General features: G+C 41.9%; 1 protein-coding gene across 2 annotated transcripts in view; it reads left to right on the plus strand.

The window, feature by feature from the left end:
* The first annotated feature begins 4,691 nt into the window (after positions 1-4,691).
* Positions 4,692-24,229, plus strand: part of DUSP10 (dual specificity phosphatase 10) — a 40,742-nt gene continuing 21,204 nt past the window's right edge. Inside the window, exons 1-2 of one of the 2 annotated variants that reach the window (XM_079106793.1) lie at positions 4,692-4,851; positions 7,114-7,965. In XM_079106793.1, the coding sequence (XP_078962919.1) occupies positions 7,155-7,965 (811 nt within the window). In that variant the 5' untranslated portion in view covers positions 4,692-4,851; positions 7,114-7,154. Of the gene's footprint in view, positions 4,852-4,905; positions 5,106-7,113; positions 7,966-24,229 lie in introns of those variants that run through there. The other variant, XM_079106794.1, reaches the window with a different exon arrangement.

Below are 24,229 nucleotides of genomic sequence, written 5' to 3' on the forward strand. Positions count from 1 at the left end.
CAGGGAGTGCACTGATTCCCCCATGTCACCTTTTTTTGCGCAGTACTGGGGATCGAACTCAGGGTCTTGTGCTTAGGAGGCAAGCACTCTACCAGCTGAGCTATCTCCCCAGCCCTAAGGCCAGACTTTGAAAAGAATTGTCTGAGGCCTGAGATTGAGCATGACTTGTCTCCATTCTCTGGGCTTCGTATTGCCTTATAGCTAAATGAATGGGAGGGATTAAAAACCAAAGTGGAACAAAAAGAACAACCAAGATCCTTTCGTCAAATGATATTTTATTTTGGAATCTCATGACTAAAACATTATATCTCTATCTATCTATATCAATTATAGAGGGGTAAGGGATAAGGATGTGGCTAGAGAACGCCACCAGCATATTCTGGTTCTGGCACCAATTACCCCCACTAACACTGGTATCCCATCTCCCCCTGGATCATCCTAACACAGTTTAAGAACCACTGGCCTAGATAGGCTCTAAAGTCCCATCCTGAACCAATATTCTGTGGTTCTGGTGCCTTTGGCATCAAAGTGACCCAAATCAAAGAAACAATTACAAGTTCTACCACAGTGCTGTCCAACAGAAATAAATTGCCAAAATCACTTAAGATTTTTTAATAGTCATATTCTATGTAAAATTAAATGGGTGGAATTAATTTTAATAACATTTAACTTAACCCAACATATCTGAAAAATAAATAATTCAAAGTGTTATCAATAGAAAAATAAGATATTTTACATATTTTATGAAGTTTCAAAATCCAACATGAAACTTCTCACACATCTCTTCAAAGTAGTCACATTTCAAGCATTGAATAATCTCCTGGTAAATGGTCACCATACTGAAATATAGACACAGAGCCTTTTGCCAGTCACCAATGCCCCTGCCCATAAATTCAGGCAAAGAAGGATTGTAGGCTTCCTGTGCCCAAACATGATAATGACAAAAGCACATGACCCTGCTTCTATTTCTATCCTGGCATTGGTCACATGTCTTAAGTCCATTCCTGCTGCTATAAACAAATAACTGAGACTGGGTAATTTATATAGAACAAAGAAATTGGTTTGCCATAGTTGGGCAAACTGTCCTTCCAAGGTGGTTGGTGCCTTGTCACCCTGAACTCTTAAGTGGAAGAGCTCTGTGTTCTCACAGGGCAGGAAGAATGAAAGGGAATGAATCCACTCCCTAAACCCACCCAGTGAGGGCTTTGCCCTCATGACTTAATCCCCTTCAAAAGGCCCCACCTCTCCACTATCACATTGCTGACTAAGCAACATGTGGATTTTGAGTGACACATGCAAACTATGGCAGCAACCTCCTCAGGGTTCTCTCTCACTTGCACTTCCCTAGACTTGGAGAGTGTTGGCCCAATGACCTCAATCGCTCTACATCTCACTTTTCTAGTCCTTAGCTCATTCCCTACTTTTGGCTGACTTAATATCATCTTCATCCTGGGATTTATTATTGCTAAATTATTGGCAAGGCTTGCTCTGCCTTAATTGTAGAATCTCCAGGAATCTACCTTGACCTTGAGGATTATTTTAAAGACTCCATGTTCTGCAATTGTCCCAAATACTCAACAATCTGAATGTACATAAAGTAATTTAATTAATACCTTTGTTTAACACTGTCCTTATCATACATTATATCATTACCTAAGTTGTCTTCATTTTTTTTTTTTTTACTTTAACACGTGGCATTTTAGGTTGAAAGGAATTATACTTTTCTTATGTTGTCTACAGTTATGATCCAGTACAATCATGTAACAACACCCAAATACGATGAAGATGCTTCATTGTTTCTCTGGGACTAAAACTGAATGTTCAGACTTCGCTGGTTCTCTGTATGCAGAACAGATTCATGGCCATTGACTGAATGAAAATACATATTTAAACCAAAGGACAGTATTTTAAATAGTGTTTTCACTTATGACTCAAAACAGGAACAAAAATCACCTGTTTTTTTAAAAGAAAAAGAAGCAGCAGCAGCTTAGAAGAGTAGGGGCTGGAAAAAAAAGTATTTAATTTTTTTCTATGACTATAATTTGAATATAAAATGCACAATTCAAGATGCCATCTTAGTCAACTAAATTATAAATAATTTGCTAGTTTGAAACTATAATCAAATAATCATCTCATTAAATAAGTTATATTTCTTTTTGAAGTTACTTTCCCCTTTTGGGTTTTGTGGAAATAGAAGAGCTCTTCTGCAATTGTATAAATTTCTACTTTATTTGGGTTTAGATAATGAGGTACTAACAATGAATTCATGATTTATAGATTACAAGTAACTTTAGATAGAGGCACTCCATTTTCTAAAGTACAATGATTTTTAACTGAATACCTTTTGATACTGAATAAAAAAAGAGAATCATTTTTCCCCCTTATCGCTTGCCTGAATGTTTTTTCCTTTTGTGTGTGTGTGTGTACTGGTATACTACTATTTTACAGATACATAAATGAACAAAGGGACTGACTGAACAGATACAAGACAGTCACAATCAAGATTTAGAATTATCAAACTCAGAATTAGTGAATTTTTTTTTTTTTCAATAATTGTGTTTAGGGAAAGGTTTGTAGTTTTTCAGCTCCAAATAGATCCATGGTAGACCCCTCCAGGAAGTCCTTATCTGAGTCCTATGGAAATCACCCAGAACCCAATTTTCCTGGCCATAATCTGCTGATCTTCAAAGGTGCAAATGGAGGGCCCTGAGCACTCATCAGTTGTCACTAAGGGAGTGAATGTATGTGGGTAAGGAGGGAGTTACACAGAATCCTATCATATTTAAGACATTAGATACATTTAATGCACATTGACATCCTGGTGTGTAGGAAGATGAACTATGTATGTGCATGCATCCACGTGCAAGTACTCAAGGGGATTTCTTTTTTTTTTTTTTTTTCCGGTGCTGGGGATTGAACCCAGGGCCTTGTGCATGCAAGGCAAGCACTTTACCAACTGAGCTATCTCCCCAACCCCTGGGATTTCCCTTAACACCTCAACTGAGAGTAGTTGGTCAGCTATGGTTTGGTACTTTCTGATTTCAGATCTACACTTTAAGCAATTACATGAACAGGTACCCGTCCCTTTATTTATTAAACCCAGGATCTGAAGTAAGCCTTCAAACACTTCCAATAGGATTAATGAAAAAAAAAAAAAAAAAAAAATCAATCAAATATTCCGTAGTGCAAAGAGGGGATGAAGGAAGAGGGTAGAAGAAGCTCTTTATTTCTTGGAGATTCTTTGATGTAAACTCTTCACAGTTCATCTGGGCTTGTCCACTCCTTTTTGGATTCCAGGGCAATTTCTGCAGTTTCCCTGGGATTTTCCTGGTAGGCGCTGGGCAGCTTACCCAGCCTTCCACTATTCTTCCCGGGATATGCGCGGAGGCCTGCGAACCCACTGCCAACAAAAGTCCAGTGAACTGGGAGAGGCGGCGTCGCCTCCTCGATGCTACTTCAGCCCCATTCAATCTGGCTATTTACCCTTGGCTCTGACGTTTTTCTGCCGGCACCGGCTGTTCCAAAAGCGCCAGGCTGGCGATCCTTGGCTCGCTCGGTGCCTTGTGAGGCGCAGCAGCGACGGCCACAGAGCAGCGGGAGGGGTAGCCTGCGGGATGCGGACGCAGCGCCGGGACCCTGTGTACCAGGAAGAAGAGCAAGAGGCGGGCAGGGGCCTAGGCCGGGCTTGGGGGAAGTGTTGCGCGCGCGACAGGTCCCGGAACAGGGCCCTGGGGGATGGTGCGGTTGCTGCTGCTCAGGACGCAACCCGGTGGCCTCTGGTTTTTTTTTTTTTTTTTTTTCCCCCAAGCCTTCTCCTCCATGCAGCCCTCCGGAGTGTCGCCTTGGAGCTTGGAGTCAAACTCTAGGGGACAAGCCGGGGATGGCGGCGGCGTAACCCGGGTGAGAAGAAGGGAACCGGAGGCCAACGGGCTGCCGCAGCGCCGGAAAGCAGTAGGGCAGCCGGAGGGGCAGCGACATCTGCGGGTCAAGGCGCCACCGACTGACGCTGCGTGGTCGCGGGGCTGAGCGGGGCCGCCCCGAGGACACCGGAGCTGAGAGGCTGGGCGGGCCGCACTTCCCGGGGGCGACTGGCGGGAGGAGCAGCGACACCCCTGGCTGTGGGCTCACATCCGCCCCGGCTCCAGACTCCGTGCCGTCCGGGTATCACGGGCTCCAGTCACCTCGAGCGACTCGGAGAACCCAGCTTTCCCTTTAGGGACGGAGATTACCCGTTTTCCCTTGCTTTTAGAAAGTTAGTTCAACTCTTTTGATCCTCTATCCTGAGAAGGAAAAATAAAGACAGCATGGTCTGCCTCTAAATGAGTCGGTGTTGGAGGATCCCGAGAGTAGGAAGAACCAGTTTTAGCTGGCGCGGCGAGCGCAGCCCATTGACACTTCAGTCCGGGAAAGGGTTAATTGCATCCTGCCTGTTCGGTTTACATGTAAATAGAGAGCAGCTGCTCCGCGCGGGCCCCGACTGGCTCTTTTAAGTTTTTGATTGGTTGCCAATGACATCACCGCCCGTGTTATAACACACAGGACCCAGAGCAGCGTCGGATCAACCCTCCTTAAAGGGACGAGGCCACGCCTTCAGCTCCTCCCCCTCGATCGCCCATTGGCTGCGGATCTGTGTGAGGTAGCGGTCGTCTTTCTCCGGATTCTTATTGGCCCAATGCGCCGTCTTTCGGAGGCCGGCCTGCCCCCTCAGAACCTTACATTTACAGTGTAGCAAAAGAGAAAGTAACTATGTTGCTGCTGGAGATCAATGAAGCCAAGTGAATGAGGGCTGAATGTGCCAGTCCGTAGCTGAAGCGGAGCGCCAGATGGTGGAGGGCTACACTTATTTATGAAGTAAGTGGAAGTCACCGCAGTTGCTACTCGGAGCCCAGGAGTAGAGGTGGAGGATTGTAAGGCGGTGCGTGTTTGTGTGCGTGCGCGCGCGCGTGTTTGTGTGTGTGTGTGTGTGTGTGTGTGTGTGTGTGTGTGAGAGAGAGAGAGAGAGAGAGAGAGAGACAGAGAGACAGAGAGACAGAGACAGAGACAGAGACAGAGACAGAGATTGAGACAGAGATAGAGATGCGATGCTGACGGAGGGGCCACAGCAGGTAAGGTTATAAGGTTCCGGCTGTTGGCTCCCGTTGCCCTGTGCGTTTTACTCTCTGCAGTCTACTTGGATTGGGGGTGAAGCAAAAATGAGGTTTGTTGGAATGCTTTGCGGCAGTTTTAAATGCCCTGAGCTCGTTAGTGAGCTGTGTGGCCAGGAAAGGGGATGATTAGTGTCCCTAGGAGTGGGAAAGGAGCATTCTTTAACCACTTAATTTTCTCTCCAGCCCTTGCCCAGTGGTGGAAGGGGGACTAACAAGGGAGAGGGGATAGCTCAGTATTTCTCCAGGAGATTTCCTGGGCCAGACTGAATGGTTTCACGGGCACTATACACGCCCGACCCTCTGCTGCAGGGATGCAGATCTCTCTGTACACTCAGTGCGTGCTGGGAACCGCGCACTTGGGTGAAGGTGGGGGGTCCCCGCGTGTATCTCTTTGAACACGTTTTTTGCCTCCTTCTTAAAAGAAATAGACTGCTGATCCTGGACGTACCCTACCAGGTAACACAATGGCAAAGACTTTTGCCGCTTGGTCCATCTGGGAAACAGTTACAGTTTCTGGAATAGTACTCGCTCTTAAAAAAAAAAAAAAAAAAAATACTACTCGAGGGAGGAGGGAGTGAAGGGAGTGGAGGTGGTTGGATCCTTTGCTCCCATCCAAAGGTGGGTGAGAGAAACCGTAGTCTATGGGGATATGCCCGCCAGCCGGCTTGGTGGGTATTGCTCCTGTACGTGGGTGTGTGGATTCTGCCTGTGACACTTTGGCTGTGTGTCAGAGAATGGTGACGGTTGTGTGTGTGTAGACGGATGATAGATGACATTTTTCCAGACAGCTCTTAAAGTTCTTTTAGGTGAGTGGTTTGGGATTTGGTTTCTTTGCTGTATGCGTGTCTACTAGAAAGAGAGAAGCCAGCAGTGCTGTGTTGTACAGTGACCCTGTGCCTCAAGGGAGGAAAGAACTGTCCCTTTTCAGGCACCCTCTGAAGTAGACCCAGTGAGAAACACTTCCCAATTAGCCTGTCTCTGTTGAAGGGGGCAATGGAGTCCTCTTTATAGAATCCATACTCTCTTCAAGATGAGGCTATCAGTATGGGATTGAAATCTTATACGAATCAGCTGCTTCAAGTGAGAGATGCTTTAGGATACAAAGTCTGTGCCAATGGGGGAGATGAAGAGGGAAGGAGACTCCAAGGGGTCCTTTTCTTAGAAGCAGGAGTGAGGCCACCGTGGTCAGGGGAGCAATGATGATGGATCTGTTAGGGGTGAGGTTTTCAGGCTTGACTCCTTGACTTGAGACTTAGTTTGAGACACCAGCTTGTAGTGAAAGGGGGAAATGCAGATTGATTAATAAGAGGCTAACAGGAAACATGTGGGGTTTTAATATGACTATGTTGTACTTTTCAAAGGATCCAATAGAATGAAAAGTAAGAATAGCTCCTAGTTAAAGAGATACACTTTGGGGGGATACTTTCATTCTGATTTGTAGAAAGTTGACATCCGCTTGATGTATATTTAGATGCTGTATATTTCTGTGAGCCATGCCAATGCTCTTGGTCATCTCTTTGCCTTTGCAGTGGGTGAAGGAATTAAACGGAAAGCATGCAAGGGTGAACAGATGGGTCTTTCTCAGTTGCAGTATTCTTCTGCCCAGGAGATGAGACCCAGAATAGATGCTTCTTAAGAACCTTTCTTTCTGTCTTCAGCTTTTCTAATTCTTTGTGCTTTTACCTTCTCCAAGGCTGAACTTTGATGTAGGCAAGTTTGTTCATTAACATTTCCAACACTAAGGCTAATTTAACCTTACAACCAGCAACCAAATAGCCGGGGTCTTCAGGTTTGCATCCTCTTTGAATTTATCTAAATGGGTTTGGAGCTTTGATAGCAGCAAGTAAAAGGGCATCTAGGACAACTTTGCTCAAAGATATGCAAAGACCTTTCCTAGGGATTGGATGAGACTGCTTTTTGTGTCATGTGACTTTATTCTTTCTTTCCCCCTTCCCCTTCTTTACAGACTCTTGAGTTCTTCTTGAATTGCCAGTTTTCAGCCTCCTCATGCCTCCGTCTCCTTTAGACGACAGGGTAGTAGTGGCACTATCTAGGCCCGTCCGACCTCAGGATCTCAACCTTTGTTTAGACTCTAGCTATCTTGGCTCTGCCACCCCAGGCAGTAATAGCCACCGTCCTGTCATCGCCACCACAGTTGTGTCCCTCAAGGCTGCGAATCTGACGTATATGCCCTCATCCAGCGGCTCTGCCCGCTCCCTGAATTGTGGATGCAGCAGTGCCAGCTGCTGCACTGTGGCAACCTACGACAAGGACAATCAGGCCCAAACCCAAGCCATCGCTGCTGGCACTGCCACCACCGCCATTGGAACCTCTACCACCTGCCCTGCTAACCAGATGGTCAACAACAATGAGAATTCAGGCTCTTTAAGTCCATCAGGTGGGGTGGGCAGCCCTGTGTCGGGGACCCCCAAGCAGCTAGCCAGCATCAAAATAATCTACCCCAATGACCTGGCGAAGAAGATGACCAAATGCAGCAAGAGTCACCTGCCGAGCCAGGGCCCTGTCATCATTGACTGCAGGCCTTTCATGGAGTACAACAAGAGCCACATCCAAGGAGCTGTCCATATTAACTGTGCCGATAAAATCAGCCGGCGGAGACTGCAGCAAGGCAAGATCACTGTTCTAGACTTGATTTCCTGTAGGGAAGGCAAGGACTCTTTCAAGAGGATCTTTTCCAAAGAGATTATAGTTTATGATGAGAATACCAATGAACCAAGCCGAGTGATGCCCTCCCAGCCGCTTCACATAGTCCTCGAGTCCCTGAAGAGAGAAGGCAAAGAACCTCTGGTGTTGAAAGGTAATGCCCCTATTCTGTCCCAAGGCACAGTCCTGGTTAGCTGGGTTCACTTTGGGTTTTCTCCTAGAAGTAGCAGCCTTCTCCTTACCCTGGCTACCAAACACCAAAACAGACTTTCTTCTCGTCTTCTTTTCCATGTCCTTTCTTTATTATTTTGGTATAGTGAGAAAAATCCAGCAGCACTGAGTTGGAAGTCAGAAGATCTGGGTGCTACCCTTGATTCGGCTTCTGATTTGCATTGTGCAAGTCACTTCACCTCTCTGAGACTGTTTTGTCATCCTTCTAAAAAGGGGCTTTATACCACCAGATGGTGTCTCAAGTCATGCCTGTGTCTGGTGGCTTTCTGTTCCAGTCCATAACTAATTGGAAAGTTGCTGTCTCTCAGGCCTAACCAATGTTGATGGAACAGAGGAAGCAACTGTGATGAACTACAAGTAAACCTACAGGTACCAGCTCTTTTTGTGGGAGGCTCTTCCTCTTTCTCATCTTTGATCAGCTTGACTTTTATATGGCTTATACAATGACCTTCAAGAAGGGCAGAGATTTATTCATAAAATGGAAGTGTAAGTTCATCGAATACCTACCTCCGTTCCTCTGCCAGAGCTCCAAGGGGACAGAGATTTTTATCAAACACTTTCCAACTCAATGTTCTTTTTGGCTTCACCTGATAACAATTGGCATCATGGTTCCTTTTAAGAGGGAGTAGGGGGTACCTTGCCCAGTACACTGAATGTAGAATAACTCTGAGATTAGTGAAGCTGAGCCCCAAGAGGAGGAATTAGTTGTCCACTCTTCTCTGAGGCCCTTCCATACAGTATTATCTCACCTATCAGAGGAGCTCTGATCTTGTGTCCAGCCCAGTTGCAATTCTTTGCTCTCAGACACTGCACCTCATTCTTCTTTGGCATCTTCTACTTGGTGATAGTAGTGAGAGATAGTCATCCTTTTTCTTCTCTCTCCTTGTGTTTTGAGCCAAGGTGCACAGTTTCTGGGTCACATCTCCAGCCTCTCTCCTGAAGTGTGTTGATCAAAAGTGTTGCTGGGTTCCTTTGAACACTTTGCATATTTAAACTGCAACAGGGGATTTAGGTGAGCAAGTTACTTATTTTATCTTTGTGGGACAGCTCTGTCACCATTCTTCTTGTCTTCCACGAGGGGCCTTCAGCTTTTTGGTAAGCATTGTTCTTAGAAATATGGTCCTGAATTCTTTTACTAGTAAGCCCCCCACCCACTTAACACTCCTATCCTCAAAGTTTTCTCTCATTGGGCTCAGCTGTCACCAAGGCACATCTTAAGGCTCATGGGCTCTGGAGAAGAACATCATAGAATTGTATGCAGAGAGTTTCACAAAGCTCCACGAATTATTTGGTAGTTTCAGTAGACTTCCTTGGAGTCACAAATATGTTCAGACTTCCTCTGTGTTGCTCTGTATTTTATTTTTGTATTCTTGTTTGGTTCACTTTTAGTATTAACCTGTAGGTTTACCTTTCTTCTGTGCTTCTGTTCTCTCACCATGATCCTGGCTTGTCTTTTTCAGATGAGAAAATACTATCTATAAATTTCTCATTTGTGATAGTTTGTCTTGGGGAACAAAGACAAATAATCTTGCTGATCTCTTTTCTTCTATAGACATTTCTTGATTAAAAAAAAAAAAAATGCATGGTTTTTGTGACAGCATGACCAGAGGAGAACTACCAAGCAACTCCAAATAAGATGATCCTGAACTTGAACATGGGGATGATCAGGAGTTGTAGATCCTGCCCTGAATTTTTCAGTGGGTCTTGCTGAGTAGAGGGGTGACTTGTCAGTTACTGGGAAATGAATCTCCTGAGGGTCACTGATGAAATGGGGTTCCTCTCCCCCTTTCTTGTGAATGCAGCTGAGAATTCAGGCAGCCTGGGCTTGTTGCTCAGTGTCGGAGAGGGAGGTTGCCTCAGTGGGGCGGGGCAGGACACGCTGCTGACCTCACCACCAGGCGCCCTGGGTGGCTGCAGCGAGGGCTCCTCATTTTCGGGTTGGTGAGACAGCGCGGCGGTGTACTTGGAAGACGCTCTGGTGGTAGAGGTTGGATTATTTGCAAATTTGGGGTGGATTTTTCTTCAAATACCTGGAAGTTTGGTTGAATATACATAGTTCAGGAGCAAATGGGTCTATAATATACTCCATTTATTATTATTTTTGTTCATTTGGTATCGTTTGATGGAATGGCCTAAAATTGGGACCCAAGATAGGAATGAAGGGGAAGGGATGGATCCTTATTAGAATGTCCCTGTTGTCCTTTCATCTGGGTAAACCAGAGGTTAATATCATTGAGGTGAAGAATGGGGTGGGCCTTTCCCAAAAGGAATGGTCAGCAGCTTCCCCCAGGTTCTTGAGTGGGCCAAGAGACCATCCTGGTGAGGCTTCTCTTTTGAGCTTTATTTTAGGAATCTCCTTCCTTTGTGATCTAAGATTGTATCTCAGCAAGAGTAGTAGTGGTACCATGTTGGAAGGAGTGATTTTTCCAGGGAGGATGTGGCAGTGGGGATAGTTAGAATGTAAGGGAGAAACTTCTTTGGAGGTCTTTTAAGTTTATTTCCAGAGATTTCAGTACAATCTTGGGTAATTTATGCCTGACCCATCTGAGTCTCTGGTTTGTGTTTGTAAACACTGGTTGCTACCCTCCCTGACCAGGTTTTATGTCCCCCTGTTTCAATGCCACGCTCTCCATTTTTGGTGCTGCCTGTCAAGTCGAGCGGCTGCTGGGTTGCCATTTTAGTAATGCTGTGTCAGGTTGGGAAGAAACTGATCAGAGGCATGGAAGCCCCTGGGATTAAGTTACTGTTCTAATTTACAGTCACCTCCCTGTTGTGACCTATGTCTGAATCCATGTTTTATTCTCATCCTTGGAAGAATAAATGGCATCAGATCTGTGCTTCTGTTCAACCTGATGAAAATGATCCTAATGAATAAATATTTAGGGATTTGCAAAGTCTTTGAAAGAATTAGTCTGTTTTACCTAAAGTCAATTTTTAATCAATTCTAACATGGTTTCTAGCCAAATTGAATAAGAAGGTTAGACAATTCTTGACCTTCCATAAAATAAAGCCACCATTTTTTCTGTAATATTTATAAGGCTATCTTTTTTTCTTTTTTCAACAAAGTTGGGTTCAGAAAAATCATTTGTCTTTTATCTATATAGGAAGGGATTCTACTGCCACTTCCTCATTATGATATATGCCTTTTTATCAGAACATATTTTCAAACATCTAGAAAACTAGCAAAGTGTATAATGTATACCACCGTACCTGTCAATCTGTTTAAGCTATTATTACTTTTTTCCCTATTTGCTTTCTCTTTTCATTGTTGTTGTTGAAATATTTTATAGTATAGGCAGTATTTGAAAGTATTTCAATGTGTTTAATGTTTAAACTTAATATTTTAAATTGAATAAAGTGGGAATATTTTATAGGATAGTATGGACATTTTTCACTACTAAGTACTTGAATGTCAGGTGCTCATCTTGACAGAGTCCATGCCTGTACTTTCTTGTGCTAACATGAAACAAAGACTGACTGATGGCTATAATCTTTGACAGGCCTGCTCTGTACCAGAGGCATTTTGAGGGGAACAAGAGAAGGCAAGGGAAATAGTTTAGGAACTATAATCTAGAAAGTTAGATTTTATACTATGAAACATACCTTTAACTCCTGAGAAATGAGCAATATAGATTGCACATTTTGCCCTAACAAAAAGGATTCTGAAATATGCATTTCTAGACATTATAAAGTTAGATGATAACCGTATGAATGACTGGCCTTAGAAATCAGAGACTCTCTGAAAATATTCTTCCTATCTCTGTCTTGCTTTGGGGAATGAATACAAATCTCTCCTTTGACACTAGCTACCCTCCCCTCCATTGGCTCTCAGGGATGTTCTGAGGATTTTTTGAGATATGTGAAATAAAAACAGATCTGCATTCAAAAACTTATTGTTATTATTCTGAGCCTCTGATTAATCACCAAAGAAGGCTAAATGCATTAGCTTTGCAACAAAAGAAGGAGAAATTAAGGCAGAATTTGGATCCAGTACACGTGAACTAGTTTTGGTTTTCTCTTTATGTGCCCTTGGGCAAGTTGTTTTAGCCCTTGATTCCTTAGTTTCTTCATTTACAAAAAGAAGAGTTAATAATAGCAATTGCAGTGTTAGTTTATTGCAGTGCTAGAATTAAATAAATGAATGCATGTAAAGTATTCAGAATAGTTCCTCTGTGCATGGTAAGTGTAGCTCAATGTTGTTATTGCTATTGATCGAACAGAAATGATAGTGCCAGTATAAAGGTAATTTCGGCTCTTCTTCCAAAGGAGTACAAATAACAAGCTAGGTATAGGAGAGTGTGTATGTGTGTTTGTGAGTGTCTGTGTCTGTGTGTGTTGCTATGGCCTAAAAATAACTTGGTGACTGTTACCTAATTTAAGTAGCATACAGTTGGAGTGCCAAGTAATTGCAAAAACATGTTGGGTCAAGAGGCCAGAGTAATTTGGGCATATCCTAGAATTATTTATTTGTAGGGGAATTTATAAAAACGTGATGATAAATCTGTCCAACTAATGTCCCATAACTGAATAATGAAAGTATAAAACTTTTAGGGTTTGCTTTTTCTGGCTTCTCATTAGGCCGATTTATTTTTGGAAGAAGGATTGTAGTCTGACTATAAAAGGGTAGAGGGAAGGAGGGGCAGGGTGTGTGTTGTGAGGAGCTGGAGTGAGGAGGGAATGGCTGGCTCATTTCTCTCAGTGAGTCCTGAACATTTTCCCTGAACTGCTGTGAAGTTGCCTGTGCTCTCTTTGAGCTTTGCACACACCCTCCTGCTTCCTAATTCAAATGTGTATACAAAGAATAGAAGTGAGCCGTCCCCCACCCCTGCCTGTCCTTACGGCATCTGCCCTTGATTCACTATGTGCTCAGCAAAGTGAAGTTTAGCTCTCTTACACCTGACTTCAAATCCAACCTTTTCCACTGACCAACATAAACAACTCAGGTTGGCCTCTCTGAGGCCCAGGTTTTCTCTTTTGGAAGATCAGGGTAATTTCAACATCATAGGACCTGGCACATAGATAGTTTTCAGTTAAGTCAGCCTCTGGAACCCACTACCCCTGCCCTTTAAGAATCTCCTACATTAGAGGGAAGAAAACAGCAAGTTATTTTCAGCACAGGACTGTGGGAGCATATTAAATATCGACACCTTTTCCTTACCAGTGTGTATCAGTTAACTTAACCACCTGGCTTGTGGAAGCCAAGTTCAAAAAACTCTGGGCAGTGGTTGGTAATGATTATAGAAAAAGCAGCATGGAGAAGAAAACTAAGTAGGCAGAGCAGTCTGCCTAATTCTGTTTTCAAAACGCGAATTGATAAGAGCAAGGAGAGGGAAAGGTGGTGAATATGTACACTTTTTTACTTGTTTCTTCAGGCAAACCCACCTGGAGGTCTGACAAAATCACAGGAGCAGAAAATCTCCCTGCCACAGCCACCTTGTGCACACACCCTCAGGGGCTGCATGGTGGGGACCCTCGTAGCAGACCCTGCTTTCTCAGACCCTGTTAGCAGCAGCAAGAGTATGGTGTCCCCATGCTGCTGGAGAGCAGTGTAGGCAGAGAAATACTGTAATGCTAGGCAATTTAATCCAAGTTGGCATCAAAAGATACACTACATACTAAGGATAGAAATTCTAATCCCAAGAGACATCATCATCTCTCTTTTGCATTGGAGATTCTCTGATTTTAGAATGGGAAGGGATTTTGGAAGGTCTCTAATCTAGAAGCTATTACCTGTTACCACAGGCTGCTCATTGGTATCACTCAGAGGGAATTTAAAACCTAAGATTCCCACCTGCAGAGATTCTGGTTAAATTGGTCTGGAGCACAGCCTGTATGCACATCAGGATTTTTAAAACTTCCCTGGGGCGGCGGGAGTGGTTCTAACATGCAGCACAATTTGAGAACCATTGATCTAGTCCTGAATTCTCATTATGCAGCTATGGAAATTAAGCCTAGAGAGGTTTATGACTTGTCCAAGGTCACATGCATGATTAATTTTAGAGCTTTGATCCTTAGTGCTAAAGTAGGTCTTGCCTGGTATATAGAGCAATGTTTTTGTGTGTATTATTATCTAATAATAATAATATCTAATGTATAGCATAAAGTATAAGCTATTTAATCAATAATTTTGAACACCAATAACTTTTTTTTTTTTTTTTTGAAATTTCAGTTGACAGCAAACATACCTAAGTCTAAGGACTTTGGAAATTATCAGCTCACGGTCTACATTATTCCTAGATCCTAAAAATATAGGCCAAATATTAATGTTGATTTAATCCCTTCTTCTGAGGAACTAAATGATTTAAGGAAGAGCTGAAAAACGTCACAGAGCACCCAAGTATCTCAGGCTTCCAGTGACTTTTTGATAGGTAGGCCAATCGATGTCTGCACAACCTGGTAGGTAGAAGAGGTTCATTCATTTGTTGGTTAACTGTCGCTTAATGTCTTCTCTGTGCTAGGCACTAGCGTGCAGCTGGGAATCCACCACCATCTTTGCAACCTAAGTGCTAGAATGAGAGCCCATTTGGACAAGGCCAGTCTCCCAGCTTCTTTCCTCCCTGAAGATCCTGTGTGTACTTGTGTTCTCCCTCCACCTCTGCCACAAGTCTTGTTTAGGAGCAGTTTATCTTCCGGAAATGTTGTTCTCTTGGGAAGTACTTATCTGTGCTTTTTCTCCTTTTCTCTTTCACAGAAGAGCCTAGCCTTTTCTAAGTACATTATAGGCCAACAAAATTTCTTTCCAATGTTTTGGTTTGAAAAGAAATGATTTGTTGGTTTTTAATAGAAAAGGAAATACACTTGCATTCTCTGCCTGTGGAGCTGAGCGTGGACAGGTTCCTTGGTGCAGTAGAGTGGAACTTTATCATTTGAACTCCACTAATTTTGGGCATGTTGCTGATAAGAACAAGGCCTGTGTTTATTTTCCCTGCATGCTGTCTATGAAAAGGACATGCTTAAGCAAAGAAGCATGGCAAACAGTATTTCTTACATAAGGTTTTGACCTGCTTGGATCAGTGGGGGTGGGGGGGTATATTTGCAAGTGCCACTCTAAGGGACAGGACTGGGAAGAAAACATAAGTCTCTGTGACTCTAAACCTTTGTTATTTCTCCTAAACAATGAGGATCCCTCTTTGGCAAATTTTCATTGACCGTTTCTATATACCATATACTCTATATTCATTGTATGTAATCTTATTAATTCAGAAAAAATTGAAGATAACAAGTATATATTTTAAGTTTTAATTGTAAAACATTTTAAAATACACATTAATTATATCAAGTTGATCTAATTTCCTAATGATGAAGAATTTGCATTTTTAGATGTTTTTATCCCAAGCCCAGAGCAAGATCTTAGCATCCTTTCCCTACCCAGGTTTTCTGTGTCAGCTATTATTACTTAAAAGTCGAGAACTCTGTATCCTTTTCCCCCAATAGGGCCCATATTTTATGTTTCTTATAGGAGACGGAACCTGGAGCCTGTGCTTTTGCACAGGGAAATGAGCTGTGCAGGCCTGTGACTTTCATACAAGATAGAGACTATTACCCCATGCTCTACTTCTGGCAGAGTAAAAGATCATTTCTAGGATGAAAATGGTTTGTGGATTCATCAAATTATCAGCATTTCTTAATGCTTTATTTATGGCGGAGGCCAGCTCATTCCCACCCACCCTGCTCTCCAATTTTGTGGAAAACAAAACAAAGCCCAGCTCTTCCTTATATTTCCACAGAGTGTTGCCTTCTTGTCCTACCCCTGCAGGTGGATTGCCTCTGTTGCCCATTTCTGGTAGTTGCTGAAACTGCCTGGCCAAGGGAGTGGTGTCAGGCTTCTCCTGCCTTTGAGGAGCTTATCCTCTCCTGCTGTAATGTGAGCTCGGCTGATCTTATTTTGTGTTCTGAGGTAAGGAGGCCATCAGTACTGTGCACTGTCTAGTTCTTCAAAACCTTACATTTGCCAGGCATGGTGGTGCATGCCTGTAATCCCAGTAGTTTGGGAGGCTGAGGCAGGAAGATCATGAGTTCAAAGCCAACCTCAGCAACTTAGTGAGGCCCTAAGCAGCTCAGTGAGACCCTGTCTCTGAATAAAATATAAAAGAGGTCTAGGGATGTGGCTCAGTGGTTAAGTACCCTTGGGTTCAATTCCCAATACCAAACCAAATCAACAAAAAACCAATACATTTATTCTGTGGAAGGACAAATCTCACACTCTTCTATCATGGCCCCAAAGTTCACTGCTGTTGGACTGCCTATTACTAGCTATTGCTACTGGCAAGACAGAAGAAGATACAAATTGGAATGAGAGGAATATGAGGCAGGAGAAAAGGACAGCAAGGGGGCAGAGTACCAGTCAAGTTAATAGTAACTCATCTTCAAGCTCCCAGATTTGAAGTCTGGGCTCCAAGGTTCAAGACTGTGTTATTGTCCTCAGTCATTACAGTGTCTCTGCTTCCCTCTCAAAATGCTAAGACAAAACACAAACTTTTAAGAGGACCTTTCCTGAAGGGATCGGACCTTTTCTTGGGTCTTATATTTCTATTCCTATGAAAGCACCATGTTTAAAAGGGCGGATCTTATGGTTCTCATGAATAATATTTTAATATGTTGTAGAACATCACTTAAACACTTAAAACTACTCTGGATCTAACCAACCCATCATCTGGAAATTAGAAAATTACTTCCCAGGTAGTTTGGAAGAAAAACACCTATTGCATGCTTTCTATGTGCTGGGCATTGGGCTGATGTATATGTGTTTTAGTTAGTTCTCGGGACATATTTCTAGGAGAGGTTTCATATCCCTACTTTAAATATTTTGTCTCATATCATTAGCAAGTAAGAGAACAAAAATTAAAGCCTGGTTTTTGGACTCTGGTGTAGTTCAGTGATAGAGTACATGCTTAGTTTGCATCAGGTCCTGGTTTCAGTCCCCAGCACTGCCAGAAAAAAAAAGAAAAACATGAAAAAGCAAAGCAGGAAAAAAAGTCTGGGGGTGTATCACAGTAGGGAGCACTTTCTTAAAATGAGAAAGGTCCTGGGTTCCATCCCCAACACAGCAAAATTAAAAAACAAAAAACAAAAAAAAAAAAAAAAAGAAAGAAACTTACGATTTCAAAGCTCATGTTCTTTTCAGGCTGGCCACATGTCTATTTATTAACTGAGCTATTTCTCATTCTTGGTAGTTGCTTTAGCTATGCTTAATTCGTAAGGTAGGTTAAATCTAATGCCATCATCCTTCCCCCATTTTCTTGAATATCCTCAAGTAAAAATCCCACTGTTACTCTGTCTTTCTGATCATTTTGAGCTGGCTTTCTGATCATTTCGCCCCAAGTAATATCCTAGCCTTTGGAAACTCTAAATTTTGATCATGGCAGAGATTTTAAAGGAGTAAGAAATCAATCAAAGAAACTTTTGAAAATTACAGTGATTATTTCTGACATTTATGGAGTGTTTCTTATATTCCAGACTCTGCTGTGAGCATCATCTCTTATAACAGCAGTTGTATATGAATGTCTGAGACTCAGAGATTCATGCATTACCAATTAGCATGAGGACCCCCTGCCATCCTTCAATTCAGGATAAAAATCACAAAAAAGCAACCATCTTTTTGATGTTACCACCTCTGTGTTGCCAACTCATCCAAGGGTTCTTGAAGGAAGTTGGGATAGAAATCACAAAGAGGCAAGCAGTATCATCCAAATGAGGCTTTAATGGTTTTAATCCTCAGGCGCAAGGGAGACAGTGCGCTGGTTAGGAGCCCAGGACTGTTCCAGAGGTTAGGAGGATCAAAGCACAAAAAGGGCAGGTTTGAGCAGGCACATTCAACTGTCTCACAGGATCTCAGGATTTCTATTCCATCTTGTCAGGTTTTGCTCCTGATGTTGGGGTTTGCACTTGACCAGGTGATCTGTGCATGTGCATTGATCCCTCTTAGCTGGCTCACAAGAGGGTGAAGGTGATCACTACAGTCACTGCAGGAATGTCACATACTGGTCAAATTCAGGCATATTGCACTGTGGGGGTTGCCTGGGGGGAGGAGTCAGCAATTCCTGAACCTGGTCATTAATGGAAACAATTTTTAGAAAGCAGCTTGCATTGGATGGGGGAATCAGGACCTTACCTGGTCTGTCTTGCAGGCACTTGTCCAAGATCATTCACCAGGTACATGGTTGAACCTGGGCACAGCATGTTTGTACTTTTGCTTGGTCCATTTTAAATGCCTCGAACCTTAGAATACATTCTTCTAGGAGCCTGTGGATGGAAGGATGATGTTTCCTTTCTCTGCATGTATTAATATATTCACTTATTTTCCAGAGTGGGAAATAAATAAATCAGAAGAAAGAGAGGTCCAAAGTTAGGAACAGTGAGTAAGAAGGAATATGTAATGGGCCCATGTCACTCTATCCCAAAGACTCTAATGCCCAAAGGTATTTGTTTGATCAACTATGCTTTGTATTCATTCTCTCTTCTATTAGTGTAGATGATAAAGTACAGATTGTATTTGAAGAATCTCTGGTAGGTTTTCATTAGCCTTTGGGAAAGTGAATTCTCTGGGATAAGTGAACAGAGATCCTATCAAATGATTAATGTTTTTGTTTCTCCCTTCCTCACCTTTATCAACCCTGTTCTTCCTTTCTGCAGTCTAAGGCCACCAACACAACTTGGGGGACCTGGGTTTGAGGCAGTGACAGACCCTGGGAATAAGCATAAAGAACACTTTTGAAGAATAGCAGGCCAGATGCTGTGGAGTCCTGTGTTGGAAGCAGCTTTTTTTTTTTTTTTTTTCCTCAGAATTCTCTCTTGAGAATTCATATTCATGGCTGGACACATGTGTCTGTCCTCTCAGCTGCCAACTATAAAGTCACGTCACCCCAGACATCCCAGGTCCTCAGAGGAAGGGTGAGAGGGCTGGGTGTGAATGATCAAGATGATGGAATTAGTGAGTGGGGAAGAAAATCTACAGATAGGAGCATTCTTATTTAAAAATGAAAGTAATCCATTTTAAGAAAGGTTTTAATAAATTCAAGATATTAACTTAATTGATAAATTCTCACATTAATAAAACAAGGTGAATTTTCTGAACCATACAGACTCCAGGACAACTTCAGAGATCTTCAAAAACAATATTGATATAGTCCCTTAAAGACAGGCATTCACTCCTCTATGTTGAATTTTTAAAAAAAATGTTTTTCCTGGAGACCTTATTAAACATTCAGGCTGCCTCACCCATTTTACAGATATGTAAACTGATCATTAACTCAAGATTGTAAGTAGCTGGTAACAGAGATTTTCACAGGATTCATGCTTCTTAGCTCTCAATTCAGAATTATTTTTTAAGGCATGCAGTCCTTTGGTTTGTGTCTGAGTTGGTATTCAGTAAGCAAGTCTCATGGGCCCACATGTTTAGCCAGTTCACAGTTCCTTTGTAGAACTTTCTTATGAGCTTATTAATTGACTTCTCATTAAATAAGCCCATGATGCCCCTACATTTGTAGTCAACCTTCCTACTAAGAATTTGTGTTTTCCTGCAGAGGAAGTGTGGTTTGGAGGTTAAGAGCAAAGATTCTGAAGGAGATTTCTAAGTTTGAATTCCGACTTTGGCACTTACATAATGATGACCTTGGACAAATGATTAACTTTTCCATGACTCAGTTATCTTGTCTATAAATGGGGAGACTAATAAGATGTTTTCCTTGGGATGAATGGAAGAGTAAATTAGATAATATATGTACAAGTGCTTTAAGCAATGACTGACACATAATAGCTAACATTTATTAAAAATTTACTATAATTATAAAATTAAATACTACTAATAACAATTCACTTTTACCCAAGGGACATTTGGGAGATACAATTTCATAAAATGATTTGACATTACCCCTAGTGCATTATAGGAAAAAACTTTTTGATGGTTAGTAGATCATTTTGTTTAAAGGTTTGAAAAAAAAAAAAAAACCTTGGTGTTTATAGTGAGGTGGATAGATGGACTACATAGTTTTTAAAAAATTTTTCTGAATTGGTGCCAAACTGAAAAATTACATACTGTTTATATGTAAAACAGTCTTATAAAATTTAATCTTAGCAAGCACCTTTCATGTATGCTCATAGTTGAAATATTAAGAAAATTTTAAAAGGAAAAAAATACTAATCCTTTCCTGACTGACCTAGTTTCGTTTTTACATATTCTCTTCATTCTTTACCCATATAAGTGCATGTTTCACAGAGTTTCTCATATAGAAACTGAAATTCATTTCACTTTATATTGCATGCACTTTTGCTTCCTGTATTGTCGTCATAGATGTTCTTCTTTAATGCTATAATCTGTCTTATTACCACATGCTACTTAACTAATTTGCCAGTTAATGGAAATTAAGGTTGTTTCCACATTTTTCATTAATAGAAACTTCTAGAGGGAAACCTTTGTTTAGAATCTTCTCCCCCAGCCTACTCCCATTTAGTGGATTGGATGCTCTCTCTGCCAGCCAACCTGGGTTTATCTTTTTTTTACTCCCCTAATTTACTTTCAATTTTTCATTCTTGTCCCCCCCCCAGACCCCTCCCCGCCAAAACACAAGAGCCAGCTGCCTATCAAAGTCGTTAGTTTTACAGAAAGTCTTTATCCTTGATCTCAGATCTTTGTACAAATCCTGTGTTTGTATGCTACTCAAACTCTGAGATATGTGCTGTGAATCTTGGACTTCTCCTTTGGTGGGCAGAGTGAGGAGGTTTAGAGGCGCCACTCAGTGCTATGAAAACCCAGAAGTTATTGTGGAAGTGAATGATCTGGCAGGGCCAAAACAGTTCCTTGTTTCATAAATATGAGTCACTCCTAGTTTTACAGTGTTGATAAAACACTTTAAAGGAACAATAAAAGCAGAAAGAGTTGGATATTTTTTTTTTTCCTGTGCTGGAGATTGAACCCAGGAGTGTATTACCACTGAGTTCCATCCCCAGCCCTTTTTAGTTTTATTTTGAGACAGGGTTTTACCAAATTGTTGAGACTGACCTTGAACTTCGATGCTCCTGTCTCAAACTAAGTCATGGTGCTCCACCATGGCTGGCTTAAGAGACTTTTTGTGAGATGTTGAGCATGTGTTTGTTTCCCCTGTGGCCTCCTTTTTAAGCCCTGGGGTTTTAGTGCACTGCTGGTCTCCTGAGTCTTTAAGCAGAAGACAACATACAAACATAGGCAGAAGAGAAAGAAATCCTCATTAGTTCTTTTTTGCCACATTGAGGTAAAATGCTCTTTAAGTGAGAGATAATTCTCTGATGGATGATTAACACATCTTCCTTGATCAAGTACGTGAATTGGATTGAATTTATTTTAATTAATTTTGCATATCATGTAAGAATGCATTCATCTGCCCCTGTTAGGTGAATCTCTTCATTCCTACCTTGAAGAAAGGCCCACTCCATTCTAGTGAGAATCAAAGAAACCAAATAATGCAGGAGTGATGTTGTCTGGCAGCTTTCTCTGACAAAGATCAGGAGAAGCTGAATATGGAACAGTGTGAGCATTCACATTAAATATATTAATATAATATTTAATATTTATCTTTTTTTTTAATTAGAAAATGCTTTGCGGCCCAAGAATCAGATGCTACAAAGCTACCTAAATAATTACCTTCATGTTTCTCTCCTACTAGCAACATTATTCTGGATTTGCAATGCAGAGCTTTTTCCAGGGACGAGTGGGGTGACTGGATAGGGGCTCTGAGAAGTGGCCTCAGAGGGCTGGGAACACTGCTTCCCTACTCAGTGAGCCGAGACTCTTCCCCTGCAGCTTTTCCTCCTCCCCACTCCAGCTGGTCAGAGTTCCTGGAGACTTCCTCCTCTGGCTGCATCTTGCTCTTTGGAGTATCTTTGCCCATGGAAAGCTACTGTCCAAGGCTACTTGATTTTGCTGGTATTAAAATGTGTGCTGGGGAGATAGGAGAATATGGTAACAGAAGAGCTTGCTGTGGATGATCCATCAGAGAGCCTCTCTCCTCCAAGTTCACGGGCTGCTTTTCCTAGGGAAAGAGGTGCTCTTTGATGTCTGTGGGAGATGACTGACTTCCTAGGACAGTGTGGTTTCTAGTGTCTTAAATTTTTGTCATTGGTCTACCTCTGCATGTGTGTGCATGCACACGCACATACACAAGCACATACTCAGTTAACATTTGTAGTTTGGGGATGGTTATGGTACTCAGTAGTAACTCATTTAATTGCAATAGCAACTGTATTATTATCTCTATGTGTGCTGTCGCCAAGAGCCACATGTGAGTATTGACCACTCTAAATAGGGCTAGTCAAACAGAGATGTGTTATATGTGTAAAAATCATACTGGGTTGCAAAGAATATGTTAAAGAAAAACAATGTAAAATATGTCACTAGTAATTGTTTTAATACTGATCACATGTTGCAATGGTAATATTTTGTACATGTTCAGTTAAATATATTATAAATTTTAATTTTACCTGTTTTTACTTTCTTGAGTGTAGCAACTAGAAAGAAAACCTTTGCATTGCATTTCTGTCAAATAGTGCTGATATTTATATAGTGATAATAGAATTAGACCCTCATTTTATACATGAGAAAACAGGCTGAGAGAGGTGAGGTAAATTACCCAAAGTCACACAGCAGAAATTCAGGCGACCTGTGTGATTCTAGAGCCTATTCTCTTCATCACTGTGGAATTGTATAACATAAAATTTGTTTCACTCTTGTCCTTGATTAGTAGAGATAACTTCTAATTCCTTGGAATTTCCAGAAGAATAGGAGTGTCCTCGTTACTCATGAAGGGCCCCTGAGATCACACCTGAGTTAATGAGATGACTCAGGATAAGAGTTGGTCATCAGAAATACCAGCCATGTGATCAGAGTGTTGGAGCTTTGCATTCGTTCATCCTCTTTGGAAGAGGAAGCTGGACTGAGGATTAAATTCAATTACAAGGTCACTGATTAATCAATTTAACCTGTCATAAAACCCTAACACCAAGTCTGGTCACAAAGCTCAGTTAAGCTTCCTAGCTGCTGAACACGTTGATGTGCCAGCAGGATGATGTGTCCTGATTTCACAGGACAGGCCACAGAAGTTCCATGTTCAGGACCCTTCTAGACCTTTCCCTGTGTGTGCCTTCATTTGGCTATTCCTGATTTGCAACCATTATAATAGAACTGCAATCATAAGTATAGTGCTTTCCTGAATCTGTGAATCATTCTAGTGAATTTTAGAACCTCAGGGGTTGTGGCAACCATAGAATTTATAAAGCAGTTAGTCAGAATTGTGAGTGGCCTGGGAACCCCTGAGCTTGTGGCTGGTGTCTGGGGGGTGTTGGGGACTGTGGCCTAAACTTGTCTGCTCTGAGGTTAGCTAGTGTCAGCACTGCAAGAATCGACTGCCTTTCAACTGGATGTATGTTGATGGAGCCAAGTGCTGCGATCTAACTTACCTGTCTCTCTAATCCAATGTCCTTAGCGACAGTGGTCAGTTGCATGCTGGACTTGTACAGTGGCTCAATCTTTGATCAACTCCTTTTGACTACTAGGCTCAGCCTGGAGGCTGGCAGACCTATGGCATCTCCATGCCCAGAACCCTTCAGCTATTCCACCTCCCAGATGGCATCCCAGATGTGGCGGTGATGTAGATACAGATGCATGTTGGCATCCCTTTGATACCAGGGATTCTTAAATATTGATGTTAGGATTGAGTTCCTTAGGGAGACTGCTATAGGGTAACAATAATAAGTTTTTGGACTTTGTTGTTCAATCTTTTACATTGTCAGGAAACATTCTGTGGTATGTTCGATTATACCTTATAAACAAGGCATTCAAATCAAATGTTGCCTTTTCATTATTTACTTTTGTTTGGAAATTTTAGCCATGAACCCCCTCTTTTTTTTTTTTTTTTTTCCTTTGTTTAGTTTCTCCTTCTTTGCTTAAAATAGACACTGTCTCTCATCTGTGGTCCTGCTAACTGTCATTTTTCTATTCCCGCACAGGCCCAGCCTTCGTCCTGCAAAGCTCTCTTAGGTCACCAGGTTCTGAAAAGTTGGCTCCTATGAGTACCTTATGGGGGCACCCTGGAAGGCAGATTTCTAAGAAGACAGACAAAAACTCTAGTTATTGGTAGGGAAGTTTCCTGCATCCATGAAAACCAGAATGAAGCAAAAAAAAAAAAAAAAAAAAAAAAGGCTTTTTTTAGGCTGAACAC

Source organism: Sciurus vulgaris (assembly GCF_902686455.1).
Source record: "Sciurus vulgaris genome assembly, chromosome: 12".
NCBI lineage: Eukaryota > Metazoa > Chordata > Mammalia > Rodentia > Sciuridae > Sciurus > Sciurus vulgaris.